This window comes from Buteo buteo, chromosome 1 (genome assembly GCF_964188355.1).
Source record: "Buteo buteo chromosome 1, bButBut1.hap1.1, whole genome shotgun sequence".
NCBI lineage: Eukaryota > Metazoa > Chordata > Aves > Accipitriformes > Accipitridae > Buteo > Buteo buteo.
Genome location: NC_134171.1, coordinates 68,887,144 through 68,914,841, shown reverse-complemented (window position 1 = coordinate 68,914,841; position 27,698 = coordinate 68,887,144). Strand labels below are relative to the sequence as shown.

General features: G+C 39.1%; 1 protein-coding gene across 5 annotated transcripts in view; it reads right to left on the bottom strand.

Moving 5' to 3' along the window:
* Positions 1–27,698, bottom strand: part of NR3C2 (nuclear receptor subfamily 3 group C member 2) — a 217,984-nt gene that overhangs the window by 78,415 nt on the left and 111,871 nt on the right. For all 5 annotated transcript variants that reach the window (XM_075035015.1, XM_075035005.1, XM_075035017.1 and 2 more), the window contains one exon: positions 18,429–18,568. In XM_075035015.1, the coding sequence (XP_074891116.1) occupies positions 18,429–18,568 (140 nt within the window). The remainder of the gene's footprint in view (positions 1–18,428; positions 18,569–27,698) is intronic.

Sequence of the window (27,698 nt, the reverse complement as noted above, 5' to 3'; positions counted from 1 at the left end):
GCTGAGGGTCAAGGGTTCCCAGCAAACAAAAGGTATGGTGTGCTTACATACCATGGGAAAATAAAATAAATAAATAAATAAAAAAAAAAAGAAAAAAAACCCTGACAGGCTGATTAATGAAAATGAATACATATGATAAATTCAACCAAACGGTGAATAAACGTAATATCTGCACTGCTCATATTAACTGAGAAAAAATCCACATCTGAAAGAAAGGGAAGCAACAGATTGACTTCAGCCATCACCAAGTTCATGAGCAGTCTACTAAAATGTGCTACAGAATAGCTGTTGCACTGCTGCAGATGACCTTGTTTAGACCCCTGTCCCCAAAATCCTTTCTGACTGCCCTCCTCTGCAGACAGGTTTGCTATTTTACCCCTTCACAGACTCAGCCACATGGCCCCCTATGTCCCTTAGGCTGAATTTTGGCAGCACCTGGATTATCACATGTATTCCTCACGTTCCCAAGTGGGTTTGCTGTTTGTAAAACCCTTATACTATCAGACCCAGAGAGCTGAGAAAGCACACAGAACAAATAGTAAAAGCACAGGAGAAATACACAAGCTAAACATGCAGGCGAGAACAAGTATCCTCTCACTTTAAATTTAGTCTTCCTTTATTAGTCTCGTCAAATCCCACTTCAAGACATTACCTCCATGTCTGGAATGGGAGAAAAGTTTTTACTGTGGCCTGCTCTGTGCCCCTTTCTGGATGCCAGAGGCCCTTCTCCCCTCTCTTTCTAAACCTTTGTTTCTGATTTTAGCTGAAATCTTAATTCATTCCACATCTGGATGGAAATAGTTTAATTGTAAGGATCTCCCTCGCTTTTTCAGTTGACGATCTTCATTTTAAGTGAAGCCTCCAAGAAATTCACAAGCATACTGATTTTGAATTATGGATTGCATAATCTACATAATGTACATGCATATGGATTTTGGATTACCCCGACCTGCATTACATGGCAATACTTCAGATCTGCCTTTGCCTGCTGAATCTAAGTGGGCACCTTTGCTTGTAGAAGCACACACAGCATTTCCCACTTTTTTTCTTGGTGGCTTATTGTTCCTGCATCGTGAGCTTGTTATTGAAGACTTCAAGGACAGAAAGAATGGTGACAGTAACGATGACTTTATCCCATTCTCAGTGGAATGGGAATAGAAAATACAGTAAGTGTGAGAATGGCAATACGAAGAGCTGAAATGAAAGTCAGAAAGATGATGCTGTCCTTCAGTTCTCTATTTCTGGAACATTTTCAAACTCTATGGAAAAAGGGATGCTCAAGTAAGCAAATTTACCCAAATACTGTTCAAAACCCCTCTGTTGTTCAACCCTGTTCTGTCTTACCACAGAACTCTTTGAGCATGTACTAATACATGTGTTTTGCTTGTACTTTTATGTCCCTCACTTTTTCATAAGCTTTCCACGGATGATCTTTTAATATGAAGCAGTCAGTGAAAAGATCTCATCCTTGTCGTATTTCCCCTTCCTACTTTTAAATGAATAATTAACATAGAGTAATTGCTAGGTATTCTTTCTAAACTTCTTACACGGAAGTGGATTCCTTCACAAAAAGAAGTGAAACTAAAAAAGACCACTGTATCTAAGTGCTTGTGCTATTTTCCAACACCCTAATTTATTTTATAAAGCTGTATTAAAATATACACATATCTACTGTACTTGACAGACTGCCTGCTGCCCTACATTCAGCACAGAGTACCTGCATAATGACACTGCAGAAGTATGAGAATATGAAATATCACTTGTAGTTCTCAGGGCTCTATAAAACACTTTAACATCTAGAATTCAACTGCCTGCCTGTGTGCACCTTGCATATGAAGCCATTAGCAACCGCCCTCCCCCCAGACAAATGAATGTACAACCTGATAGTTTCATTCACGAATATGGTGCTATCACTGTACGAATACTGTGTTCCTGTTATTACTAAAAAGACTGCAAGCAAAAGACATAATTTTTAAATAGGTTAGTGTCTTTTCATTCCCTTTTTTAAATTTTATGAATAGTTTAGTATGCTACTGCACACAACCTAAGAAGTACTTATTATTATTTTTTTCCCAATAGTCCGTCATTATCATTCTGTTGTATCAGAGAAAATTAGCACCTATCACTTACATAATTTCAAGCAGTATTGTTAAGAGTGGAATTTGCATGCATGATACGGTGTATAGGCTAACACAAGTCCATTTGCTAAGTCCACGTGGTAAAATGGATGAATAAATAATTGAATGCTTAGCTCCAAATATATAATTATTCTTAGAAAAAAAATTAGAGCACAAGTCTGTGAAAATACATATAATAATACTCATCTACAGCTAAATACCCTAGCCAAAAAATGCCCTTTCAGAAATGCAATAATATAGATAGATTCCTAAAATTTTTATAGAAAACTTGCATAAATGCCCAAGTTTTTGAAGTACAGGACTATTGCACTTCCCCACAGGCATTAGCTTTAAACTAAAAATGTTGTCCAGCCTAATGAAGAAACAGCTCAGCAGAGTAATTGTGCAGAGCGTGCAAAAGGTTTGTAAACCTTCAAAATGCAGTTTAAATTGTTCCTCTTAGAAAAAGTTACAGCTTGGTTGTTCTGATCTGTTCCCACACACAGTATCATACAGTCTCTCCCTAAGAAAGTAACATTACCTTTTTTAATATCATCCATCACCCTGCTCTGTAATAAGCATCGCTGTTCTGACGTTGTGAGAAGTGTTTGCCATATGTCTACTTCCAATACACGAGTCGCATTAGTTATTTGTTACATGTAAAGAAATGAGGGAGTGGGCTTTGCAACAGTTAAGTACTAAACATAAAGTCCAGTCCTTTTCTGTATTAGAGTGCAACATAAACCAGTTTCCAGATGAAGTAAAACAAACATGTGGGTACAAATGAGAAAACTATGCTCTAGTTCTTATGCCTGGTAGTAGCCCAAATGAATGCAAATATGCCATGAACAGCAAATGAGTGGGGAAAATTCCACTATTCTGAATATGGCTTTCAGCAAGAATCATGAAGAATTAAAGGCAAATGAGACAAGACGTAGAAATCTGATACACCTGCATTAATGCTGATAGTAATGACACCTTTTCTGGAAAAGGTGTGAAACATTAAATTACAGGAACTCAAAATATTCTGTTTATCAGAATGGTCAGTGACACACCAACGGCAATGATTTTTGTTGGCAACTTGCAAGAACAGTACCAAAAGTGTCAAAGAAACCCAATTTTCTTCTAAGCCAATGTTATACTGTTTTTCTATTTTATGGACATCACATTTGTGTTTTAAAATACTGCGTCTGTCTTTCTATTGCTGAGGCTATTTTCATTTTGGTCTTTTTTTCCCACCCTGTGACTTGAAAGTCAGCCTACATTCTACATCTCTAGAATAAATTTCAAAAATATAACCTTTCCACATTTATTTTCTGAGGCATTTATTTAGTCCTTTTGAATTTCTTCAGATATTCTTTTCCAGGTGAGAGTCACTGAGTAGTTTCAATAAACATAAAAACCTACTGCCAAACAGTAATTCCATTACAGCTTTTTGCTCATATTTCTGGTCATCTGGTGTAGCACTGAAGAAAAACCTGTAGATGGACCTTTTTTTAAATTATTACTTAATAAATCAGAAAAAATAATCTGTTAGGAAGCATGGGAGTCAATCTTGAGAGGCAGAATATCATTCAGACTTGACAGAGCTTTTAAGTCTGTCTTTCCCATTTGCGACCACATATTAACTAGCAGTATGAGGCAGCGGGAGATCTTCCTTAGGTCCAGGCAGAAGCCTGAGCTCCTCTAACAGTTAACCAGGCTCTGTGAGGGTAGCTCTTGGCTGTTTTTCTCCTGCACTCACTTCCTTTGTTCTGAGCTATTTACTTTTCAACTAATAGACTGCAAAGCCCATCAATGTAAAGCAAAGCAATTTGATAGAACAAAAAATGTCAGGGACTTTTTCTAGATAAGAATCAACTAAACCCAAAGCAGATCCTTTTGCTTTGAAAAGCAACAGTGGAGGGAAAGTTTGGAGCAAGGAAGATTTACCCTGCGAGGAGGAGGATCAGCCTAGAGAGCGTATAACAAATGGGACACCATGGGCTGCACCCACGAGTGCTGAGGCAGCTGACTCATGTCACTGAAAGACCACCCTTGATCATCTTTGAAAGGTCATGCCAATCGAGTGAGGCTCCCAAGGACTAGAAGAACGTAGGTGTCAATTTTGTCTTCAAGAAGAGCAAGAGTACTTTTTTTTTTTTTTTTTTAAATGGTGAGGATGGTCAAACAGGTTGCCGTGAGGGGCTGTGGAGTCTCTGCTTTCTGAGTAACCCTCAGAGATACTCAAAACCCAGCTGGACACAATGCTGAGCAACCTGTTCTGAGCAGGAAGGTTGGACAAGATAATCTCCAGAGGTCGCTTCCAACCTCAGCAACTCTGTGATTATACGATAATGCTCTCTCATCTGGACAAAATTAATCCACACAAAATGGTGCTCTTCCATAAACCTATGCACAGCCTTTGATAGTCCTAAAGGCACAAAGCGGTTAAGGCATATCTTCCGTATCAAAGAAATCCTATACCCAGTATTAGGTGAAGTTTTACACAAGGCAGCTTGAAACAAACAATAGAAAGAAAAGTATAGCTTCTGAAAAGAAAAATTTTACTTCAAAGCATCTGCAGCATATTCAGAAAAGATGGTAAACTAACCACATTATAATAACATGTTTCGGTAACTGTGCAGAAAACTTAAACAGTGTAAAGGTTCAAACTGAAATGTTAAACGTGTTGGGATGCACTGTGTGAACAAAGGTGAGGAGGATAAGTTTGAGGAACCATAACATAAACCCTCTCTAATACAAGTAGCAGTATGTACTAAAGAAACTGGATTACAGTCTTCCCAAATTCACTTCAGTCAAATGGTTTAGGCACAGTTCCTAAGACCTTGAGGCACCTTGTTGCTATTTAGCTGCAAGTAGCTTTCCTAGGAAGCACCACCATCATCAATGTTTCCCGTACATGACCACCACCTAGGAACCTCGCACTGGTAGCTTTCACTGAATAGGTAAGAAGTCTCAGATGTCCCAACACCTCAAAACCTGAATTCTGATCCTCATAACAGATTAAAGGAAGTCTCTAACTACATTATGTCTTACTTCTACACCCTCAGTCCTGCCTCACCAGACTTCTAGCTTATCCTGGGGGCAATGTGGATGGTGATTTAGGATGAATCAGGACCACAAAGTCAAAAGGACTCTTGTCTTTGCAGTCCACATTTGCATGCTACTGAAAACAAAGTACATAAAGGATTATAGAGATTTAAAGAAGAAAGAGAGAGAACGATAGAGAAGAAAGTCAATGACTGAGGCAGTTGAATGGTACCCTGGAGAACTGGACTGCATCTCCTTTGCCATGGACTTTATAACAATAAGCAAGAAAAATCACTAATTATCTTCCTTGTTTCCTGAATATCCAACATGAGATCCAGGGCCTGATTTGCAGTGGTTTAAGTGATCATAGCTGCAAGTAGTTAAGGGGAACTGCACTTTGGACATGTTAAGTGCTATAAAATGGCAAGTACTTTTGCCTCAAGGTCCTAAACATCATAAATCATGAACCCCAAATCAGTCGGTATGTCTGAGCTTAATCTGTGTCTTAACTCCTCGACTGTAAAACAGGGGTAATAACCACTCATCTTATCTTGTATTGCAAGGATAAATTAAACAATGTTTGTGAGGCACTTAGATATTATAGTGATGAGCACCAGAGAAAAGCTCTGTAAGAAATGAGTAATTATGTATTCTGAGCAAGGGATGAATACTAATCAGTAGTGAAGGCACAGGACCATACACTGAGCAATGAGAAGAATACAAGATATTGAATAGCTGCTCATTAATTGAACGTTATCCAATCAGTACAATGAACGAGGCAGAGGTCTAATGGAAGAAGTTGTATGTGATTGTGTAATTAAGACTGAATTAGAAATCATTACATGCGGTGCAGATGAACAAAGACCATGCAGGCCACTAGCACTCATTATTTTCATATTTAGTTGTGATTTTGCAAACCTGATTTTTTTTCTCCCTAATATATTTTTAAAAAAGCAAACTGATAAAACCCTAAGGAGCTCAAAATCCCTGCAACCCACCATTGCACCTAATGTAAGAACCCACACACAGCAGAAAAGGGTGAGAAAGGACACAATAACCTCAGGCAGCCCTGCCACTCCAAACTCTGAAACAGGAGAAGAAAGGGTCTGCCATGCTGCTCGTGAACAGGAGCAGGACATCGGCAAGTTTTACTGTGCCGGAACCGCAGCACGCACGAATCCCAAGCTCATGCTCTCATCTGCTGCGTGCAGAGCCTAAACGCAGACTTTATGCTTCGGCTACGCCTACATCATGCAACCGCAGGTGATGTACACGCTACAGAGAAAGTTCACATGCTGGCCACTCCAACAGTTGCCCAAGCTGCTGCATCAGTTCTGCAGCAAGTACGGAGCTCCCCGTTACAGTGCCAGCAGCTCCTGGCAGCCCTTCACCTGACACCTGAGGAGCCTGAAGAGAAGCCTGCTTGTTTCTGCTTGCTCTTAGTGTGGACAAGGGGCATACAAAAGCCCCACTTCATTGTCACTCTTGAAAGAGGTAGGAATGGACTGACTGACCCATGTTCCCTTTCTTAGGGCCCTGGACTTGGCAACTCAGCCGTGAGAGATGGCACCAAGCAATTTTATAGGTTAAAAACAGGTAATAATCCTGTCTCACAGAATTTCCTCTCCTTAAACAATAAAGAGCCATGGGCTTCAAAGTTGACCACGGGCCATTATTTCTAAAAAACCTGACAAAACTGCCTCAGTCTAAGTCTAGACTTCAAACCTAACAGAGGCACTCCCAACCTTCAATAACCTAGAACTGTGCTGCAAGAAAAGGCTGAAATCCTGGCTTCTTTTAAAGCAATGGGAGATTTGCCATTACCTTTTCCCACTCTATTTATATCCGAGATGCTAACAGATGCCTTGTTCCCTCTGTCTATAACAGACAGAGCTGTATGTACATTTTATCTGGTTTTTTTTTTGTCTGGAGACTGTTTTCCCACCCTCTTATTTAAAATGGGATTAGGAGGTACAGAAAGATGTTTTGTTTCTGGCTGTATGTATTTATATATTTATTTTGAGGTTTTATCTATTTAGAATTTCTTTCAGCCACGACACTGCAAAATTCCTTATTTCTAACATTGTTTCACTGAAGGCACCTTGCAGGATTATCCCCTTTTGGCTCTTAACTACTTAACCTGAGACTGGAAGAGCCCTTTCAGGCTCTAAATATTTTCTGAACCTTGAGGGTTGTAGAAGAGAAGTGCTATTTGCTACTAAAAGTGAAAATTATAACATTGCTTCGATAGGCTGCCAAGGCAGGTAGATAACAGCATTTTATAAATTGGTATCTCTTAAGAAGCAGTACCATAGCTGTAAGGAGCTAAAGCATCTGACTAAGGATGTTTTATGATATTTGATATGCTTTATGCTGTTTGATATAGAAAATCTTGTACATATATTTGTCCAATTGCAAACTCCAATTTGAATGTTCATTCATGCTTTAGTTATCCATTTACAGTTGTATTGTACTAGGCATTACATAAAAAACCCAGCAGCACAGTGTCCAAGAAGCCATATCAATTATACTTCAGTGACAGAGGATTTCTCAGTAGCCAGGCTTTCACTTGAGGGGATTACCAGCAAACGTAACCAAGCATGAGGTCACCTGATGGAGTTGGGGGGTACTGCAGAGGCTTAGCTGGATAGGATGGAGTTATTTCAAAAGAACTTCACTCTCCTGAGCTTTTTTTCTGAACTCTAAACGAGAAAAGTCATCGCAGAAGACAAACATTCATCTGCTAGTACAAATAGAAAGCAATTCTGCCTTATGCAAGATCTGAGCACTTTACATCAATTTTTAAAAATTGGAGTCCTGTATCCCTGTGAAGGTCTGGGCATCCACCATTGTTACAAGTGGAATATCCTAAAAACCTATTAGTTGGTTCATCCTCTCTTTTCCTACTCCTACTTCCTTCATTTTTTGAGTCAGATGAACTCGCCAGCCTTACCAGCACACAACATTAACCAAAAGAGACCTCTTCGGCTTATCCTTTATTATCATAGACAACCAAATCATATTACACATCAGCTATTTCTCTTACACTCCATTTCAAAGTAGGTACTTAAATCCTTCTGACTCCTTTCAGGAAAGTGCCCCTAAAAGTCCCTCTTTTTGGTGGTTTGCAGATTTCTAAAAATATCAAACTAATGTAATTTTTACCCATTTGCTCTTATTTCAGTACAGTTCTTAGTTCAAAATAAATTCTCCTCCCTCTCAGTTGTCTATTCCTCAACCGTGAAATATTTATAGACGGCATCATGTCCCAACTCAGCCTCTTTCTGGGTAAGCTAAAAAAAGCTAAAAGCATTTAGTCACCTGACATAAAATAAATTTTTATTCCCCAGATCATTTCAGAAGCTCTCCTGATGTGCTTACTTGACTCTGAATCAAAGCATCTTTAACATGGTGGTGACCAGAAGTATGCACAATACTCCACACAAGCATTCCCAGCATCATTTGTACCATGATGGTGTGGATACTTCCCTGTTTGCTTGAAATATTTGGTGCATCTAACATCTATGGATTTTGTATAACTATGTTACATATGTGGCTCGGCCATCTTGGAAGAATTACCTAAAAGATTAATTTCCCAGGAAGCACCCTGTCTACCTTCCCTATGCAGCATATAGAAAAAAATCATTCCTTTTTAAAGAAAAGGCAGTTGAAATATTCGAGAAAACACTAAATTAATGGCTGTGACATTTGAACTTTTGTTAGCCAAAATACGTGTCGCTACCTCAAATCAGCATGCATTCACAGGGCCATCCAACCTCTGTGAAGACTCCGATCTACCAGAACGTTACCCTGTGATGTGCTAAAAAAAGAAAAACACCTAAACCCCCCCCTACTGCAACTCAGTTCCCTGTCACATCACAAGAATGTCAAAATTTCCCCTCTCTTATAAGGATGTAGAAGGTAAGCACGTGAAAGCCTGTGTGATGCTTGGATTTGTGGCAATGGAAGGCCGTTACCCAAGATAAACCAACCTTACCACTGCATATATGTTTTTTTTATTGCATATTGTGCTTGTGCAGGCTGGCTATCACCTACTGAATATATTATTTTATAGATGAAGCAGTCTAGAAATTAGTATTCATAAAACAAAGAACAAAAGACAAAAAAAACAATGCAGAAAAATAGTTAGTTGCATGCAGACCTCCTAGCATTGCATGAGCGTTTTTCAAGGCTAGACAGCAGCCCGTATTTAAATTCTCATCCTTGTATTTGTCTCTCCCTCTCCAGAGCAACACCCGCTTACACAGTATATAACAGTTAAAAACAAAAAAATTGCAACGTTGGAAAGTCTTGGGGAAGGGAAGAAATTATTAATGCTTTTGGAAAGGAATGAATGTGGATTTTTAGCTTCCTTGATATAAAATATTTTTTAAAATTATTTTCCTGGCCATTAACCAACATTTGGTTCTTTGTGGCACTGCAGCTGCTAAACTCACCCATGCTTGTTTTAAAACCAAGACACTGTATCACTGAGATAGCTCCCAAACCTACCCCCTCCTTTCTGAAATGCTATATGCTTGCTTGGTTAGTGTTGCACTCCACATTTAACATGGATCCAGCATTTACTCGAGTGTCAGCTGGAGTTTCTCATGCAGGCCACATATTCCAAGAGCCACAAGGAAAGCTTTTTCTCCCATTCCACCTCTCCCCAGCTTTAAAATATTCAACTATAATACACGCTCCACCTTTTATTAATCTTCCCTTTTTTTGTATCACATTTCTTGCTGCTTGGGGGTTTTTTTTTCCCTTTTAGGGGTCCCAGTGCAAACTTTTCTAGCTTCTTCCTCCTACCAGCCTCCTGGACTCCCAGCTCCCAGTAACTACAGCCAACCAGGAACAGGAACGAAGACTTCATTTCACTGAGCAATACTGCCTGCCGGAGCGAAAACCAGGAAAAGTCCTTTTTACATCTGTGAAAGCATGGAAGGCCGGTGGCAGCTTCAAACCTACAATGACTTAATTATTTAAATTTTATTTTACACCTATTAACCATAGCATATCAAGTAAGAGTAGCAGCTGCTACATGAATTTGACCAGCTCACTTGCCCTCAGCAGATCACCCATCTGCTTGCTCTTCACCTAATATTTCTGTTTGATAGGTTGTAAAACAGATTCTTGCAACAGGTCAGGCACAGAGTCAACTTCAAATCCCACATAGAAATTTCTATGAAAACATATGGACATCTATACTGAGTGATGTCGAATTTAGAGAGGCCACTGACCTTATGAAAGTGGATAAAAGGAAAATTGCAGCCTGCGATGGAAAAACACTGACTCCATTACAGTGAATGAACAGAAGAGTGGAGAGTGAAGAACTGTATGTATAATTAATTCTAGTAATACAGACCTACAAAATTCATGGGTGCACACACTGCAAAATGGTATGGAAAACACCCTTCTATAATGTATCAATTTCAGCTTCTACAGCACAAAAAAATTTTGCTTCTTTAAATGATCAATAAGGTAAACTTTCCTGTTCACCAGTAACATTTTATAAAAACTTGTTATGCTAATTAAGGAAATTATTCAAGAGCTATGTATTGCAGCATTTAAGTTCTCATACCTTGATATTTTTTCCACCTCAATTCAAATGAAAAAATTTAGGAGGCACACACAGAGGCTTTAGTTTCTCTTTATTTTCTACTGGGGGGTGTAGAGCCTTGGGAAGTTCTTTCACTTACAGTGCATGGGAAAACCATAGGAAGATTACCTGTTTCTGAAAAAACATGTTACACATAACATATCACTTTCCGTCTTGTGTGGCCTTCTAGAAGCAGAGACTACAGGGTACTTCGGAAAAAAAAAAAAAGAAAAAAAAGGAACCCTGGGATATTATGCATCTGGTCCATTGCTAAACGGTTGCACAGTGCCTTTGCTTGCCAAAGAACTGAATTTATCTACCACTGAATTTGCAAGCTGGCAATAGCCTGCAATCTTTCGTGCAAAGATGAGTCTCTAGAAGGCTGTTGGATCCCTTTGGTTACGGCAAAAAGATTAGCCATCGTCCCTGGCAAGGCAGACTGGGAGTTACCCCAGGTGACTGGTGGGTTGAACCCTCAATCTTGCAGCCTAGGTTGTTTTGTTTCTGTGTTTTCAGAGCAGCCTGGCACAAAGGGAGATGAAGAATGGCACTTCTTTACCGTAACCCTATCTTTGAGGCAATCTCAGTTCCCACAGCTGTGCAGAGTCCCTACAGATTGCTACACAAGAAATTTCATCCCTTCTACTATTGAAATGAAGTCTTGGATAACCTGCTGTTCAAACATGCACTGGAGGTAGGATTTCTTTGTTACTAGGCTGCTTGTTGAGGTGCACAGTTCATTCACGATATCCAGGAGACCATTTAAATAAGACGGCGTCACATTAGACTTTGAAAAATTTCCTTCAGCCAATTTCCCCCCTACTTTAAACAGGCAAATAGCAAATGTTCAGGTGAAAAAGAAATGCAACCCTAGAAACTTCTGTTGCTGTGACTGTGTTTCTACTTCAGAGGTGAAAAGAAATCTATGTTTCTGACTTAAAATAGCAGAACTAGCTTTAAGGCAAACCTCCTGGAGCAGAAATCAACAGCAAAATCTGAAATTTATTGAACATCACATCTTTGTATTTAAAAAGAGGACAAGCTTCCCTATAATTAATATGATATAATTTGTTAACTCTCCCATTATAAGTAGCCAAAAATCTCCCAGCAAATACGCAAAATAACTGGAAGATGATAATTTTTGCTGTAAGTCTTCAGCACCATTTGGAGATGAAAAAATGCCTTCCTTTTTTCTTACCTTCAAGCCAAAGGAGAATGAAAGATTAACTTCAGCAACTTAAGAAGCAGCATACATTTTGATTTAGGACAGATTACCTCATACTTGTCTGGAACTTGAACAAATGAAGACTAAAAATGCAAAGCATACGCAAGAACAGCTGTGATTTCTGACTTCAAGCCTGTTACTCTCCTTAGAGAAAGATGGTTCAGTGGAAAAAGAGAAAACAAGACTGGCCAGGTGCTTTAGGTTCCCTCACAGTATAGTCTATTTTCAGCATATGACTCTATTAGTGGTCATAAATTAAAGTTTAAATAATTTTATGACTGGCTATATCCGTTATTTAGAAAATCATACAATATAGTTATCCTAGGTAAAAATGTATTACAAATACAAATGTCTTAACTCTTGCAGTGACACCATTTATCAACACTTTTATGGTTAAAGGATTTTAGTGTTTGCAAGGCAGATCAAATTTATATTAATGACACAATCGCATTTCTTCACACCAGACTCCTGTTCATCAAGTCAGTCAGCAAAAAGTTCATGCTTACTTAATACCAGATTTTGCACTTGGATAATTTACATCCCTGTAATGAATTCCATCCGAAATTACTTCTGAAATTTCACCAATAAACCCATTTTAATACTTTTTTGGTCTACAGCTCTCCTTCTCATAAATTCATTAGACATTTCCTGCAAGTCCCCAAAATAAGATTCACTGGGAATACAGTTACCAGATTTATAATTGGAAATGCAAGCTTTAGTATCTTTGTTGTTTAATTTTTAAATTTCAATGCAGTTGCTCTTTTCTGTTATAGTTCCTCCATTTTATAATATTTCAGAGGAGCACAAAGGAATTGGCACTCAAAAGCTGTTCAAGATGGGCTGACAATGTTAGCAATCCTAGCCGAGACCCAAACACCTGGGTTTCCATGCTTTTTGACACAATTTGTTCCCCCATTTCATTGAATCATAGAATGATTTGGGTTGGAAGGGACCTTTAAAGGTCAAATCAAATCATTACATTTGGAAATGATCTCTAAGATCATCGTGTCCAACCGTCAACCCAACACCATCATGCCCACTAAACGACTCCCTGAAGTGCCTCATCTATGCGCTTTTTGAATACCTCCAGGGATGGTGATTCCACGACTTCCCTGGGCAGCCTGTTCCAATGCCTGACAAGCCTCTCAGTAAACAAACCGTTCCTAATATCCAACCTAAACCTCCCCTGGTGCAACTTCAGGCCATTTCCTCTCATCCTATCACTAGTTACTTGGGAAAAGAGACCAGCACCCACCTCGCTACAACCCCCTTTCAGGTAGTTGTAGAGAGCAATAAGGTCTCCCCTCAGCCTCCTTTTCTCCAGGCTGAACAACCCCAGTTCCCTCAGCTGCCCCTCACAGGACCTGTTTTCTAGACCCTTCACCAACTTGGTCGCCCTTCTCTGGACACGCTCCAGCACCTCAGTGTCTTTCCTGTAGCGAGGGGCCCAAAACTCAACACAGGACTCGAGGTGCGGCCTCACCAGTGCCCAGTACAGGGGGACGATCACCTCCCTGCTCCTGCTGGCCACACTATTTCTGATACAGGCCAGGATGCCGTTGGCCTTCTTGGCCACCTGGGCACACTGCCGGCTCATATTCAGCCGGCTGTCGACCAGCACCCCCAGGTCTTTCTCTGCCGGGCAGTTTTCCAGCCACTCTTCCCCAAGGCTGTAGCGCTGCATGGGGTTGCTGTGACCCAAGTGCAGGACCCGGCACTTGGCCTTGTTGAACTTCAGACAGTTGGCCTCGGCCCATCGATCCAGCCTGTCCAGATCTCTCCGTAGAGCCTTCCTGCCCTTGAGCACATCAACCCTCCCACCCAACTTGGTGTCATCCGCAAACTTACTGAGGGTGCACTCGATCCCTTCATGCAGATCATTGATAAAGATATTAAACAGAACTGGCCCCAGTACTGAGCCCTGGGGAACACCACTTGTGGCTGGCCACCAACTGGATTTAACTCCATTCACCACAACTCTCTGGGCTTGTCCATCCAGCCAGTTTTTTTTACCCAGTGAAGTACACTTGTCTAAGCCATGAGCCACCAGGTTCTCAAGAAGTATGCTGTGAGAGACAGTGTCAAAGGCCTTACTAAAGTCAAGGCAGATAATATCCACAGCCCTTCCCTCATCCACTAGGTGGGTCACCTGGTCATAGAAGGAGATCAGGTTGGTCAAGCAGGACCTGCCTTTCATGCACCCATGCTGGCTGGGCGTGATCCCCTGGTTGTCCTGCACATGCAATGCGATCACACTCAAAACAAACTGTTTCTTAATCTTCCCTGGTACCGAGGTCAGGCTGACAGGTCTGTAGTTCCCTGGATCATGCCTCTGACCCTTCTTGTAAATGGGCATCACATTGGCAAGCCTCCAGTTGTCTGGGACCTCCCCTGTTGACCAGGATTGCTGGTAGATGGAGAGTGGCTTGGCAAGCTCCTCCGCCAGCTCCCTCAGTACTCTCGGATGGATCCCATCTGGTCCCATAGACATGTGAGTGTCCAGGTGGCATAGCAGGTCATTAACTGGTTCCTCCTGGGTTGTGGGGGCTATATTCTGCTCTCCAACCCTGTCTTCCAGCTCAGGGTGCTGAGTACCCTGAGGATAACTGGTCTCACTATTAAAGGCTGAGGCAAAGAAGGCATTGAGTACCTCAGCCTTTTCCTCATCTGTGGTGTCAATGTTCCCCTTTGCATCCAATAAAGAATGGATATCGTCCTTGGCTCTTTTTGTTGTAATGTATTTGTAAAAGCATTTGTTGTCATCTCTGATGACAGTGGACAGATTTCAGTTCTAGCTGAGCTTTTGCCTTTTTAATTTCCTCTCTGCATGGCCTAACACGATCCCTGTACTCTTCCTGAGTTGCCTGCCCTTTCTTCCAAAGATAGTAAACTCTCCTTTTTTTCCCCTGAGTCCCAGAAAAAGCTCCCTGTTCAGCCAGGCTGGTCATCTTCCCTGATGGTTTGTCTTGCAGCACATGCGAATAGCCTGCTCCTGAGCCTTCATCTAGTTCAATCCCCCTGCAATGAGCAGTGAAATCTTCAACTGGATCACTTCTTCTTGTCCTTCCACCTGGACACCAGTTGCTCTCTCCCACGACTTCCATCCCACTGTATCTTTTGAAGGACTATCAGTATGTAACTTTTTAAATTAAACTAAATAAAACTTTCATTTAATCAGTAGAAACTAATGACCAAAAGCCTCTTCCTCTTCAGGAAGTGTTGCCCCATTCAAAGAGGGCACAAACTGAAACGCAGCAGGTGCTGTCTGAACACGAGGAAGCACTTTTTCACTGTGAGGGTGACCAAGCACAGGCACAGGTTGCCCACAGTGGTTGCGGAGTCTCTGTCCTTTGAGATATTCACAAGCCATCTAGGCAGGTCCTGGGCAAGTGGCCCTGCTTGAGCAGTGAGGGGGCTGGACCAGATGACCTCCAGAAGTTCCTTCCAACCTCAGCGATTCTGTGGTTCTGTGAAAATGGCACCAGCTGTAGCTACCATATTTAATAACAATTGGAAGAGGAGGCCATTTTTGAAAGAATATAATTTCTTGTGCCACTTTCTACTGAAGAATGTTGAGTGGATCAAGTAAGAAATATGTGTGCACATGCATGCACGCACATAAAGCGTGTAAAATATAACTGGAAAAAATACTCATAAATCTTTAAAAAACCCTATACATACGATTTCAGGGAAATGGTGAATAAAACTTGAGGAATCTCTTCTATTCTTTTACTACAATCTTTTAGAGACGGAACAATTCATTTTTACTCAAATAAATTAGCCACTGTATTTATAAATTCCCCAGAAAGTTGTTTCTATGTTCACAGAGGGAGTTTTACTGTTTTCTTTGTAATAAAGACAAGATGCAAGCTCTTAAGTAAAGAACACAGCTTCAGCTCAGAGCTGAGACAGGTATACCCAGAATCTACATTTAAGGTAGTTCTTCCACTTTGATTTATTTTTTATTTATACCATGCACTGAACTACCACAGTTTTTAAAACATACTCATGAACATATGATACAGAGTAATTACTACAAATATTTCATTTTAAATAAGAAAACTCAGGAGGGGATATTTTATTGGTCATGTACCCAAGTGAAAAATTTTACGAAGACTCTACAAAAAGTTTTTGTTGATACAAAACTTCCTACACAAATTTTTATTCACATTGATAGTTTCAGGATGTCTGAAGCCAAAATGTATATTATGTTTTTGCTATGTCCTTTTGTGGCTTATACTCTACAATGTACTTTTATACATACATATATATATACACACACAAATAAATATAAATATATATATATATATGAAAACAGGAAAGTGCAAGCCAAATTTTCAGTGTTTGCATAACAATGATACTGCTAGTATCAAAAGCTCAGTCATGTGCATGCCAAGCAGAAGTCTAGACAGTGTTCACACACCAGTGGTAGGAACATGTGTGTTAATATAATAATTCTATACAAATTTTTTTAAGCTAATTTAAAACTCCTATCTTCAATTTTTAGGGATGACAGGATTGTTTTATCTTTCGAGTTTTCTTTTGCTTAACTCACAAACTTTCAGTAATTACTGATAACTTTTAACTGCATCTTAAAAATGTATTTCTATGTCTGATTATTAGAGTAATCCTTTCCTAATAATTTTGGTTTCTGAGGCTTGGAAACAGCCTTGCTACTGTATTCACTCCTAGAAGGAATCCTTGGTAATTTTTCATAAATTCCTGTAAAGTTGGATAGGGATATCCACCTAATCATGTCAGAAAAGACATCAAAAGAGAGGGGTGTGGTAAATGCAGATATACAGTACCTTGAAATTACAGTGATTCGAGACTGGGAAGGAAGCTTTCCTGGAAGGCAGGAAAGGGGCAAGGAAGATAACAAAAGATGCTGTCACTTCACGCAGTATGTGCAGGTGTATGCAAAACCTCACCACCACCACCAAAACAAAACAAAAAAATATCCTCATGATTCAGAGACCAGCTTAGACATGGATGTCTGAAGACCCATCCATGATGTAGCATGGAAGCATATGGAGGAAATCACTCAGTGAAAATAACTAAGGTTTTCCAGTTCATGTGCTACATTAAGCAACTAAAAACTCAAGGAAGAAGTTAGGGAGTGAAGGCATCAAGGTCAGCTATTGCACAACTGTAAGAGAAAATGCTTTCAGAAGGGGGAAACCTTTTCCGCGTCCTTATAACTTTGGGAAGTTCATTTCAATTAGATTGACACTTTTGATGATAGATAGATAAATAGATTGATAGAGAGATATTACATGAGGTCTTGACTTCAATGACGCACAAGCCCTCCAGGTCTATTTAACAGAGAGCTAAATCCTTATTGCCATCAGCAGCAGATTTAATGATCACGGAAGAAATTAATCACATCACACACTGCCTCACTCTTCTCAGTGCACAAGCTGGACACCATATTAAGAGCTTGTTTTCTTCCTTCTAGGTTTTTCCTCATGAAGATAAATCAGTAAGTAGATATCGCCTGCTTTATCAGTGGTTGTAAGAACATCTACTCATCAGCAAAGACTTCAAAAAACCTATACAGTGTTTATGTCCTTTGCATGCCATGAACTCTTTATCAGGTATTAAAAACTTAATTTTTATCACTTGAAGTTGCTTACTAAGTCTGTAAAGGTCAAACATTTTCTTCTACCCTGACAATCCAAGTCACTGAGTGGCAACACCTACCAGAGGTCCTGTAGCACTCTGAGTGATCATACCTTCTTTCTATTGAGATGCCTGGGAAAGACTAGCTATACCATAATTAACATAAAATAGGTAGATATCAGCAAAACTCCTGTGATGATAAAGCTATGGAAATATAGTCTTCATGAAAGTCCTAGTCCCTCATGACGGAAAAAAATCTCTAAGAAAAGCACCACGATCAATTTCTGCTTCCTCACCAATCTACCAGAGTACTGTAGAGCCATTTCTCTTTTGCTGAAAAACAGAGCAGGGCACTACAAGTCAAAAGCCCTGGAGGCACCCATGGGAAGATAACTGACCTGAGTGAATTGTACTGTCAAATAAGGCTGCCAAAGCATGATGAGACAACCATATTCATCCTCCAGTACAGGAGAAGCAGGAGTATGTTTACATGAATTGTATCTGTGTGCATTAAAAATTACAAAAATCCACTTGGAGGGCTGGAGAAGCCTAATTCAGCAGTAGCATGAAGTAAAATAATGTATCCTTTAGAAGGTGTACATTGCAAAACATCCTGGCATATTCTACATAAATTATACCACAAGTAACTGGAGTTCATTCAACTTTTTTTTTTTCAGATGAACAACACAGAATTTTATCCATGGCAGAAAACACATAGGAAAACATGTATGTGCATGTGAGTGTATATATATATTTCTATTAAAAAAAACAAACCCAAACCCACATGTATTTTGTCTTTCCTTCTTTGATGTGTTGTGTGTTTTCTTACCTTCTACTGCTCTCTTGAAGAAAACTTTACAGCTGCCACAGGTAACCACCCCATAATGACATCCAGATGCCTCATCACCGCACACCAAACACACTTTGGAAGGTCTTGAAGATCCAGTTGATACACTTCTCAATGAAGAGCTGGAGTTTAAAAAAAAAACCAACAAAAAAACCAAAACAAAACAAAACAAACCAGCTATGAATATTTCAAATCACACTGGCCATAATGCAAAGTTCAATTAAGAATTTATAACAGGTATATTGCTCAAGGCATCTAACAATTAGGAAACCGCAACTCTTTCTGGCAGTGCCTGGCTGAATACATGAATTGCTTTAATTAGTATGTGCAATATTTTTATTGTCTGTTTTAAAACACCCATAATATATCAATGTTAATGTGAGAAGTTACCACAAGGGCAGTGGAATTTATTGGTAGCAGATGATTAAAACTGAAAATAAACAACAAACCAACCAACCACTCTGGCAGCAACCTGATAGCTATAAATTTTCTTTCTGTTTGTTTGTTTGTTTCAAGCCTTTACAGCTAAGGAATACCTGTAATAAAACTGCTAAGACCATTTTATGAAGTAGCACAGCAAAGCGGTATGCACTCTCCTGCCTGCATTCCTGCTTACCATTACAGTGGTCCTTGCGCTTATATCTTATATCTAGTATTTCTGTAATTTAACAGCTTACTTCCAAAGTAGTTTTGAAGACTTTTTACATTCTGCAAGTGCAGAAGACCCCTCCATATGACTGTAGGTGCCAGAAAAGCAGCACTAGAGGCTCAGAAGCCATCCCAAAGTTTTTGCACACTGATGCACCTTGCAAACCCAGCTTCAACCATCTATAGCCTTCTTAAAAGACAGGGCATTTCTGTTGTTAGGTCTTTTTAAACCATGACTCTCCAAAGGTATCTTTAGGAAGTATTTTCCACTGGCAACTCTAAAAGACAGCACTCTTAAAAAACAAGTCACTTTTCATGATGCAGTGAGTCTCCTCCCTCCCTTCTTCCCCCGGGAACTGGAAATGCCACCCTAATGTAATCGGCACACTCAGAGAAACGTGCCCGATACTGAAGGAGATGAAAGCTTTGGATCCCTCCCACGACTCCGGAGGGCTGGGGAGAGTCTTTCCTTCCACATAGCCTCTCTTCTCCAGGTAAACATGACCTCTTGCATTTCTTCACATGTTATCTCTCTGAATGCTGCCAGACAACTACAAAAACAAGCCTGAAAGACTTTACACCAGCGGTGAAATAATCTGATAGTTCAAATTGCAGGTCACGGGCTATTTGTCGGTCAGTCATTGGGAAACGAAGTTCACAGGTAGTCTTAATTCAAACATAAGATAACCAGCTTGCTTAAGAAATTTCAAGTATGCACCCTTTGCCTTTTTCCAATTTTCTGTCTTCCTTTAAAGAGGTATACAGAGGGCAAGTGATTTATCCAGAGGCACAGCATGAACGTCACTCCAGATCAAGGACTGCAGCTCTCCTGGCCTGCAGCTTTACTGTAATATCAAATCTAAATCTCTTTTTAAATGACAGCATTCAGATGCTAATCAAAATGTTCCAAATAGTATTCCTGCTCTTGTCTGCTCACTAGTCTGTTAGATTTACTAGTTTTAGTCCTCGTGCTATTTATACTTTCATTACATAACATCACACTACGTGATAATTGCTAGGTGATGGCATTAGCTCATCTGTTAGAGAGACAAAGGAAAGCCTCACCAAACCTACGTAAAAGTAAGTTCTGTGTGCTCAAGTCACAGTCATACCTATGCACACTGCATTAGTCTACCCCTAAGGAAAGGTACTTTCTTCAGAATTTGCCAAGACTGTGCTGGTATTCAGCTCTGCATTTGGATTTGTTTTAGGCAACGAACAGGACTTGCTCCCTCTAGCACATTTCATACTGCATGAAAAACATTAAGCCTCTCATTAAACAAAATTCTTCAAAAGGTATCTGCTTTCTAAAGAAAATGTCAATAACCTGGAAAACTAACTCCTCAAAAATTTTTATTTTTTTTTTTTTTTTTTTTTGCTTTGCCATTGCAAACAGCAATATTTTATCTAAGAAAGGAAACATTTCAATTCTGACATACCAGCAAAATGTCTCAGGGCATTTGTAATTTTCATGCTGCATGTTCCCATTTCTTCATAAGACTAACAAAAATCTTCCTAGTCTTTCTACCCTGAAAAAGGTCAGTGTATTTTGTATTTTATTTTATTTTATTTTTTATTAGTATCTAAAAAAGGTAATTCTGTTAGAAAGCTCTTCCTGTGGAAAAATGGAGGTTTCCAGGGTATCACAGCAGTGTAAGTGTTTTTTTTTATTTTTATATGTATACACACACTCTCTCTCTATATATATATACACTATACATATATAAGTATGTATTATTTTTAGTTGAAAATAAATTTTCACATAGGATTTGCAGAAGGTGGGAGAGCCTTTTTTTAGATACAAACTACCCTATAAATTGTCACTTACACAGAATTATTGGGTAAAAAAAGCCAGTAAAGACATATTGAGACACCAGTTGATCCACAAATATTATTAAATGCCTACCTAAGACATAATTTATAGCATATTTTATACAGTGCTTCTCTAAATGAAGGGCTTGAATATAGCTGAAAGGTGAAGGTACAGCTTGAATACAAAGCATGTATTCAACTACTCAGCCACAGCATCACAAGTAGAAACTTCACATTCTGGAATAAAATTCAATTAACTCCCATACATCCTTTTAATCAGTTTACAAGTGGAATAGGTTAAAACACAAATGAGGTATTTTCATTCTTAATAGGAGTAACCAACATGGAGCAATTCTCAAATACTCTATTGCAAAGAAACATTTATATTAGCTGTTGGTACTTAAACCTCCAACCTGTGCCAGCTCTAGCTATGATTGTCTTCTACTGAACAATATTTGGCTTGTTTTTACAATCTCTTATGTTCTCTTTCACCCACACTACATCGAAGTATTTGCCAATTCAAAAAGCTGTTACATTACCTCATAAAAAGGTAAACTGGTGTTTGTACATACCTGCAAATAATAAAAGGCTAAATCCAAAAATGTGCTCAAATCATATTGCTAAACCTCAGATTAAGTCATTCTCTCCGTGGAAGCTTTTCTTTCTCAACAAGGCATGCACGGATGGTTACACTTTTCCCTTCTGAATCTCTCTTGCGTTCAGGCTGTCATTCCTTTCTTAGCAACTTGACCATGGTGAACAAAATCTGCATCGAGATCTGACTGGTGAACAAACTACCTCTCTGCCCTCATTTCAAGGCCAGATGTCCAGTGTTTATGACACAAACACTATTTATTTATTAATCACTTTTATTAAACCAATTATTTAATTAATCACTATAGCACTATATCCTATAATATGTACAGGGAGAAATGCTACACTAAAAAAAAAGTCCCCACTTTGAAAGTGCTTTTCATGCATGCTCCAAGTTAAATATTTCCCCTTTCATTAATTTTCCACAGAAACATCCCATATATTTCTATCATGTAATCCTAATGTAAACTGGTATGTGGCAAAACTTACAGGCAGGTAACACTTAACAGGTAAAAACTGTTAAATTCAGTTGATTATAACAAATATATGCACTAATCTAATCTTAGCTCTCTTTTTGGAGCTCAGTTTGATTTTTTGCTCCAGATGAGAAGTTTAGTTACAATAATCCAGATTATTTAGGTAATACGTCATTCTCTTTTGAAAAATGCAAGAGTTGGTCCAAGTAAGAACAGATACCATAAAAAAAAAAAATCAGGAACTTTACAACTGAATCCCCAGACAGCAATTAGCCTACTGACAAATCTACCTGAATGACATGCTAAATCTAATGACATCTGTGGGCCACAGCAGGATTAAGTCTTGAACTTTAGACCAAATGAAAACACTGTGTTTACACATTTGCCCAAATCCAAATTAGAGCCTAACAACTTTTGTTCTGCTATTTAACAGGTTTTTTTTAACTTTCATACAATGGACTATTGTTGACCCAGAAAATTTCTTGTGGGCAGCAACCTACTCTCAATATAAACTTAACTGAAAACACAAGAAATATGAAATAGTGCCACAGAGCTGGCTACTCATCACTGCTTTCAGAAGCCAGTGGTTTCCATAGGTTGATTTGGTATTATTACTTTCACGCCTCTCTCATTATTTCCAATTCAAAGAAAAAAAGGGCAAACACATGCCCCCCCATACACACACACACCCTGCAGGATTCAAATACAGAAGATCTAACAGAGCATACATATTTTATCACAATGCTTTTACAGCCAAGGGCAGCATGAAGCAGTTTAACAATGCCAAATGTATCTTCTAAATGATTTGTAAAATGGTTGCTTAGATGGCTCCACTGACATTTGTCACGTTGTAGGGTATGTGATTAGGAATAAGCCTGATTTATTATCCTCAACAGTGCAAATGCTGGCAGTTAAATGCTGACCTTGACTAGCCATTGCCATCAAGCTCATTTGTGTCTCTGCAAGTTGGCTTTAGTAATAGTTATATGGAGAATTAATTAGAAATAACAGATTTTTGTAAGGAAGAGTCAATAAACCCACAGATAATCCAGCATTTTAAAAGCTGATTATATAGGTTATTATGCTTTTCAAACCAGATGTCATACAGAAGCACAGTTTAAACAAATGATGCCTCTCTGACGATAAAATGAAGCACTCCAAAAGAAGCATAAGCCACAATATGAATCGCAAACTCATTTGTTCCAAGCACTTTTATTATTATGAGATCTAGATGAGTCCTTTTTAATTCCACGTCATTGACTTTTCTTTTCCATACAGAAATTTTCTGGTAGTAAAACAAACAGAAGGAACCTGGGTACGCTTCAATAAATAGTTAGGTGAAAACAAAGGTAAAAAGAAGTTGAGATCAGCATTATTATTTTCACCAAAAGAAAAAAAAAAAACTGTAAGAGGAAGAATAATCAGGAGATTCAAGATGCAGAGACTGCCAGCATCTTCCTTCTACCCCCTCTCGTCTCATTTCTGAAGGGGTGCCACCTCCAGCAAGAGTCATCTTCTACTGGGGACTGGAATATGAAAACATGATAGTAAACGTTGCACACATGGACACTGAAACTAACCTTCCTGTGGCCCAACACAAGAACTGTGTATTTCAACCATGATGTAAACAGTCTGGCTGAGCATGGAGACCAGAGCTTGGCCCACCTTTCACACCCGAGGAAGCTCAGATGGTCAGGAGGCAGCCAAGAGTTGACCAAAAGCCATCCAAAAGCACCCAGCACTGCCGAGCCGGTCGTGCCGCATCAGCACACCCATGCGCTTGGCCCTCAACGCAGCAGACCAGCCAGTTCTGCCCAAGAGAGACAAGAACTCCCACGCCGAGTGACAATACAACTCCTTGCAAACTGGCACTAAAATCAAGAGACTGATTACCCATTTTATGCTACCCTGGAAAGAGACTCTTTTCCCCCTCCAAATAGTCCCCTGAATTCTTCCTGGTTTCCACAGCTAATCTTATGTCCCTAAGTGCTTCCTTTGACTGGTCACTTCTCTAGCAGCAATCCTAGTATCTCCCTTTCTTTAATTCATCGTTCACTCAGCTCTTACAGTAGATAGCATAACCATCTCCTCTTCAAATTACCTCTATTATTTTTGTGTGTGTTCACATAGAAACAATAATTTCACTGCCCAAGATAACTCTACTAGTTATTTAGAAAATGTTATACCGGTCAAAAGTTGTCCAATAGATTATATGACCACTACACAATGATGTTGGTCACGACCTCCACCAGCAGCATGTATCATCTCCCAGATTTTGCTCCATGCTGCTCGTTTTAATTGTCAATACTAAGGTTTGACCAGTAGCAGTTTTGCCTTGTGTAGCCCAAATTTTTAAGAAAGTTTCACTGCAGAAAGGCACCCTGGCTCTCTCCTATAACTACTTGCATAAAGCAGATTAGCAGACTGGAAAATGGTATTTCTTAAATGTCAGACTACATAAACCAATCTTCTTGTCAGCAGACCCAGAAAGCATAGAGAAGTGAAAAGGTGAAGAGATGAAACGATCAGGTTTTCTGAGGAGAAGGCAGTCACATGGGAACTCATGAACACTGAGCTAAGAAGGAAGGACCGCTGAAATCAAACCATCCCCGAGCCTCAGCAGCAACACTCCTGCATGCAGGCGGAGCAACATTTACCCTCTGACGTTTGGCAGAGAGGCATACAAATTGCTAAATAATCTAGCTGCAAATTCTGCTGGCTGAGTTTCTTGGGGCATTATCCTGCTCCTACAGAGATGAAGACAGACATTACAGAAACAGCTACTTTTCCTTGGATAAAACAACAGGACTCATACAGCCACTACCAACCCTTATACCTACAGCCTTAAAAATAGAGGCTAAGATTATTTTTTTTTTTTAAAGACTAAACCTTAAAAAAAACCCAACAAAACAAAATAACAAAAACTTTAAGACTCAGGAATCTGGAACAAAGTCTAAATCTTTTAGGAAAGCTGTGTACTTTAGTGCATATAATGGGTGATAGACACCAAGCGTAACATCTGAAGCAGTGCACACTGTGACATCTGGAGTATTGTATCAGTCCGTTAAGTAATGTAAGTGGTTAGGGAAAGAATTAATTTTTTTCCTTAATGTTTCTCTCTACTAGAATAACAAAGATAACATGAAAACATCCACTGAAAATACATTTTCAATGTAAAATATTTAGGAAATTCAATTAAGGAAGAAAAACGACCTAGAAAATAGTATCGTCTTGTGCTATAAATCAATTATTCTTGAAATGTCTCAAACTTCAGAATCCTGCAGCTCTTACTTGTATTACCATTTATTCACTTTTGTTTGTTTTGTTTCAGCTGATGAACTCATGCAGCCCACTATAATAAAATGGACAATATCTCACCAAAATAAGCTTATTTTCCCACCTATGACTTTGAAGGTATATTTTTAAGAAATTAAAAAAAAAAAAACCAAACCAAAAAATGAAACAAATTCGGTATCTGTGATACTACATTTAATTTAGTGGTTAGCTTTTTTTTTTTAAGCACAGATGTATTCTATTCCAAGACAAAAAACTTTTCATTGTTTGAACTTCAAATACTACAACCCTAATACAAATGTATAGATTACAAAATTAATCCAGTATTTATACTTTTTTTTCCTCTTAAGAAATGCTTAGTACGATGAAACATGTAGAAATCGGATAGGAAAGCGCATTTAGTTAAGAGAAAGCAAACTGAGAAATCAGATGGTTCCTTTCCTCAGCAACTCCAGCTTTCACATTGAGATACTTTATTTAGCAATGCCTAAGGGTCATATATCACACTTTCATACCTGGATCTTAATTATGGTAACAAGCAAACTCTGACACGCACTGGTAACCGAAAAGGCTCCACCCTTTCTCCCAAGCCCCCCCAAATCCAAAAAGATTCACTCAGGATTTTTAAAAAGCATTTACATCTCAGTGTTTATTCTGAAAATAGAAGCTGATGGGTTCCCCTGTGCTGTAGTCAGCAGTGAACAGGTTCCTTTAGTTTAACCTTAAGGCATATGTTGATTTTACAAAATGAAGCAAGTATACTAAGCTCCTTCAGTTTCCATTTACTCTAGTGGATGCTTACACAACCCAGCACTTTCCTCAATCCAGCTGCAAGCCTTGACTTTTCCTTGACCTTCTCTACTGAAATCTTTTGGTAGCAACTATAGTTGGCTACCCAAATTCTACCTCAAAATAATCTGTTGAGTACAGAAAAATATATACTTCAGCATTAAGAAAAGTGTGTTCTGGTGGACTGAGACTGAGGAGCACTTACCTCTTAAGGAAGTAAGAGGTACTTTTTACCCACTGATTTAGAGATCAGAAGTGCAACGTCCTGCAAATATTCTTCTGCAATGCACTTTCCTCCTCTAACTGCTGCCACAATGTACCAAGATCCAACTGCCCCAGGGAAATAAAATTTACTTGTGCTGCAGTTTTTTGAGTACGTAAATATAGTTATCTATTGAAATGGAATGGTTAACCTAGATGGGGAGCTTCCTAACAGGAGCAAAGCTCGAACTTTGGAAGCGACACAACAACAGTAAGCCTCACAGCGCATTTGCTCTAGCTTTTCATTTTTGGTCCACTTATAGAATTAGTGCAGTTTAAATGCATGCAATGTTGGTATTTGTGCTGCTGATTATAAACTGCTATGAATTGTATAGCAAGATAAGGCAGGAACAGTTTATCTAGAAAATGATCTAGTTAATTATTGAAAGTCTATTGAGGGGGGCAGGGAGTTCGTTTAACTCCTTTTCCTGCACCTGCTCACCTGCCATGACTAAAAGGTAAGAGACACAGCTTTGAAAATCCAATTCTTCATAGCACCATCTCATCTTCCACCACAGAAAAATACGTAAACTAGTTATGCATCACGATCACTCTCATATGAGAGCATAGTAATGTTTACCAGTGAGGCTCTGCTGCCTCCTTGGTCAGCAATATTTTAAAACTGTGTAAAATGCAGTGATTCAAGTGAGGCTCACCTGCTGATGGGAGCACCAGAAGAAAATCACTACCATGAGGAACTGCAGGCAAGACAAGACCATATGACTATTTTGCTCTGCTACTGAGGACTTCTAAGACAAAGAAAAATTGAACAGGCAAGGAAGAAGAAAAATATACATAGAAGCCAAATGCAGGGAGATGCTACCAGTAGTAAGAACTCCTCTTTAAAAAGCCTCCGCTTTTCAAAATAAAGCTCACTACTTTTTTCAAGTTAATCCCTCAGAGTCTAAACAAGCAACTCCTAAAAACACCTCCCTTTGCTTGAAAGCTTTATGTTATGAAACCCTACTTACAGCAACCTGAAATGACATTGATGACCAGAGTATTGACCATTTTCAACCTTAAGAAATGTCATTCTGTTGCAGAGACAAAATTCTACCCGATATGTCTGGCAAGAGCTTGGCCCCCTAAGTCCTAAAAAGAATACCTATATCAAAAATATTAGTTTATAACAGAAGCAGCTTGGTCCAGTCATACGTACTTTCCTATTACAAACTACTTGCTTTATCTTCTGAGTGCATAATATGCTTACAGAGAAAGCCACCACACCATTAATGCCCTAACCACACAATATAAAAAGTTTACAAGAGTTCCATAATCAAATAATAAAAATATTAGAATATTTCATAATAGCAAAAAGTAAACTGAACTGTCATCCCCAGTCTACTGGGGATTAAAATACCACAATAGAAAAACCTCC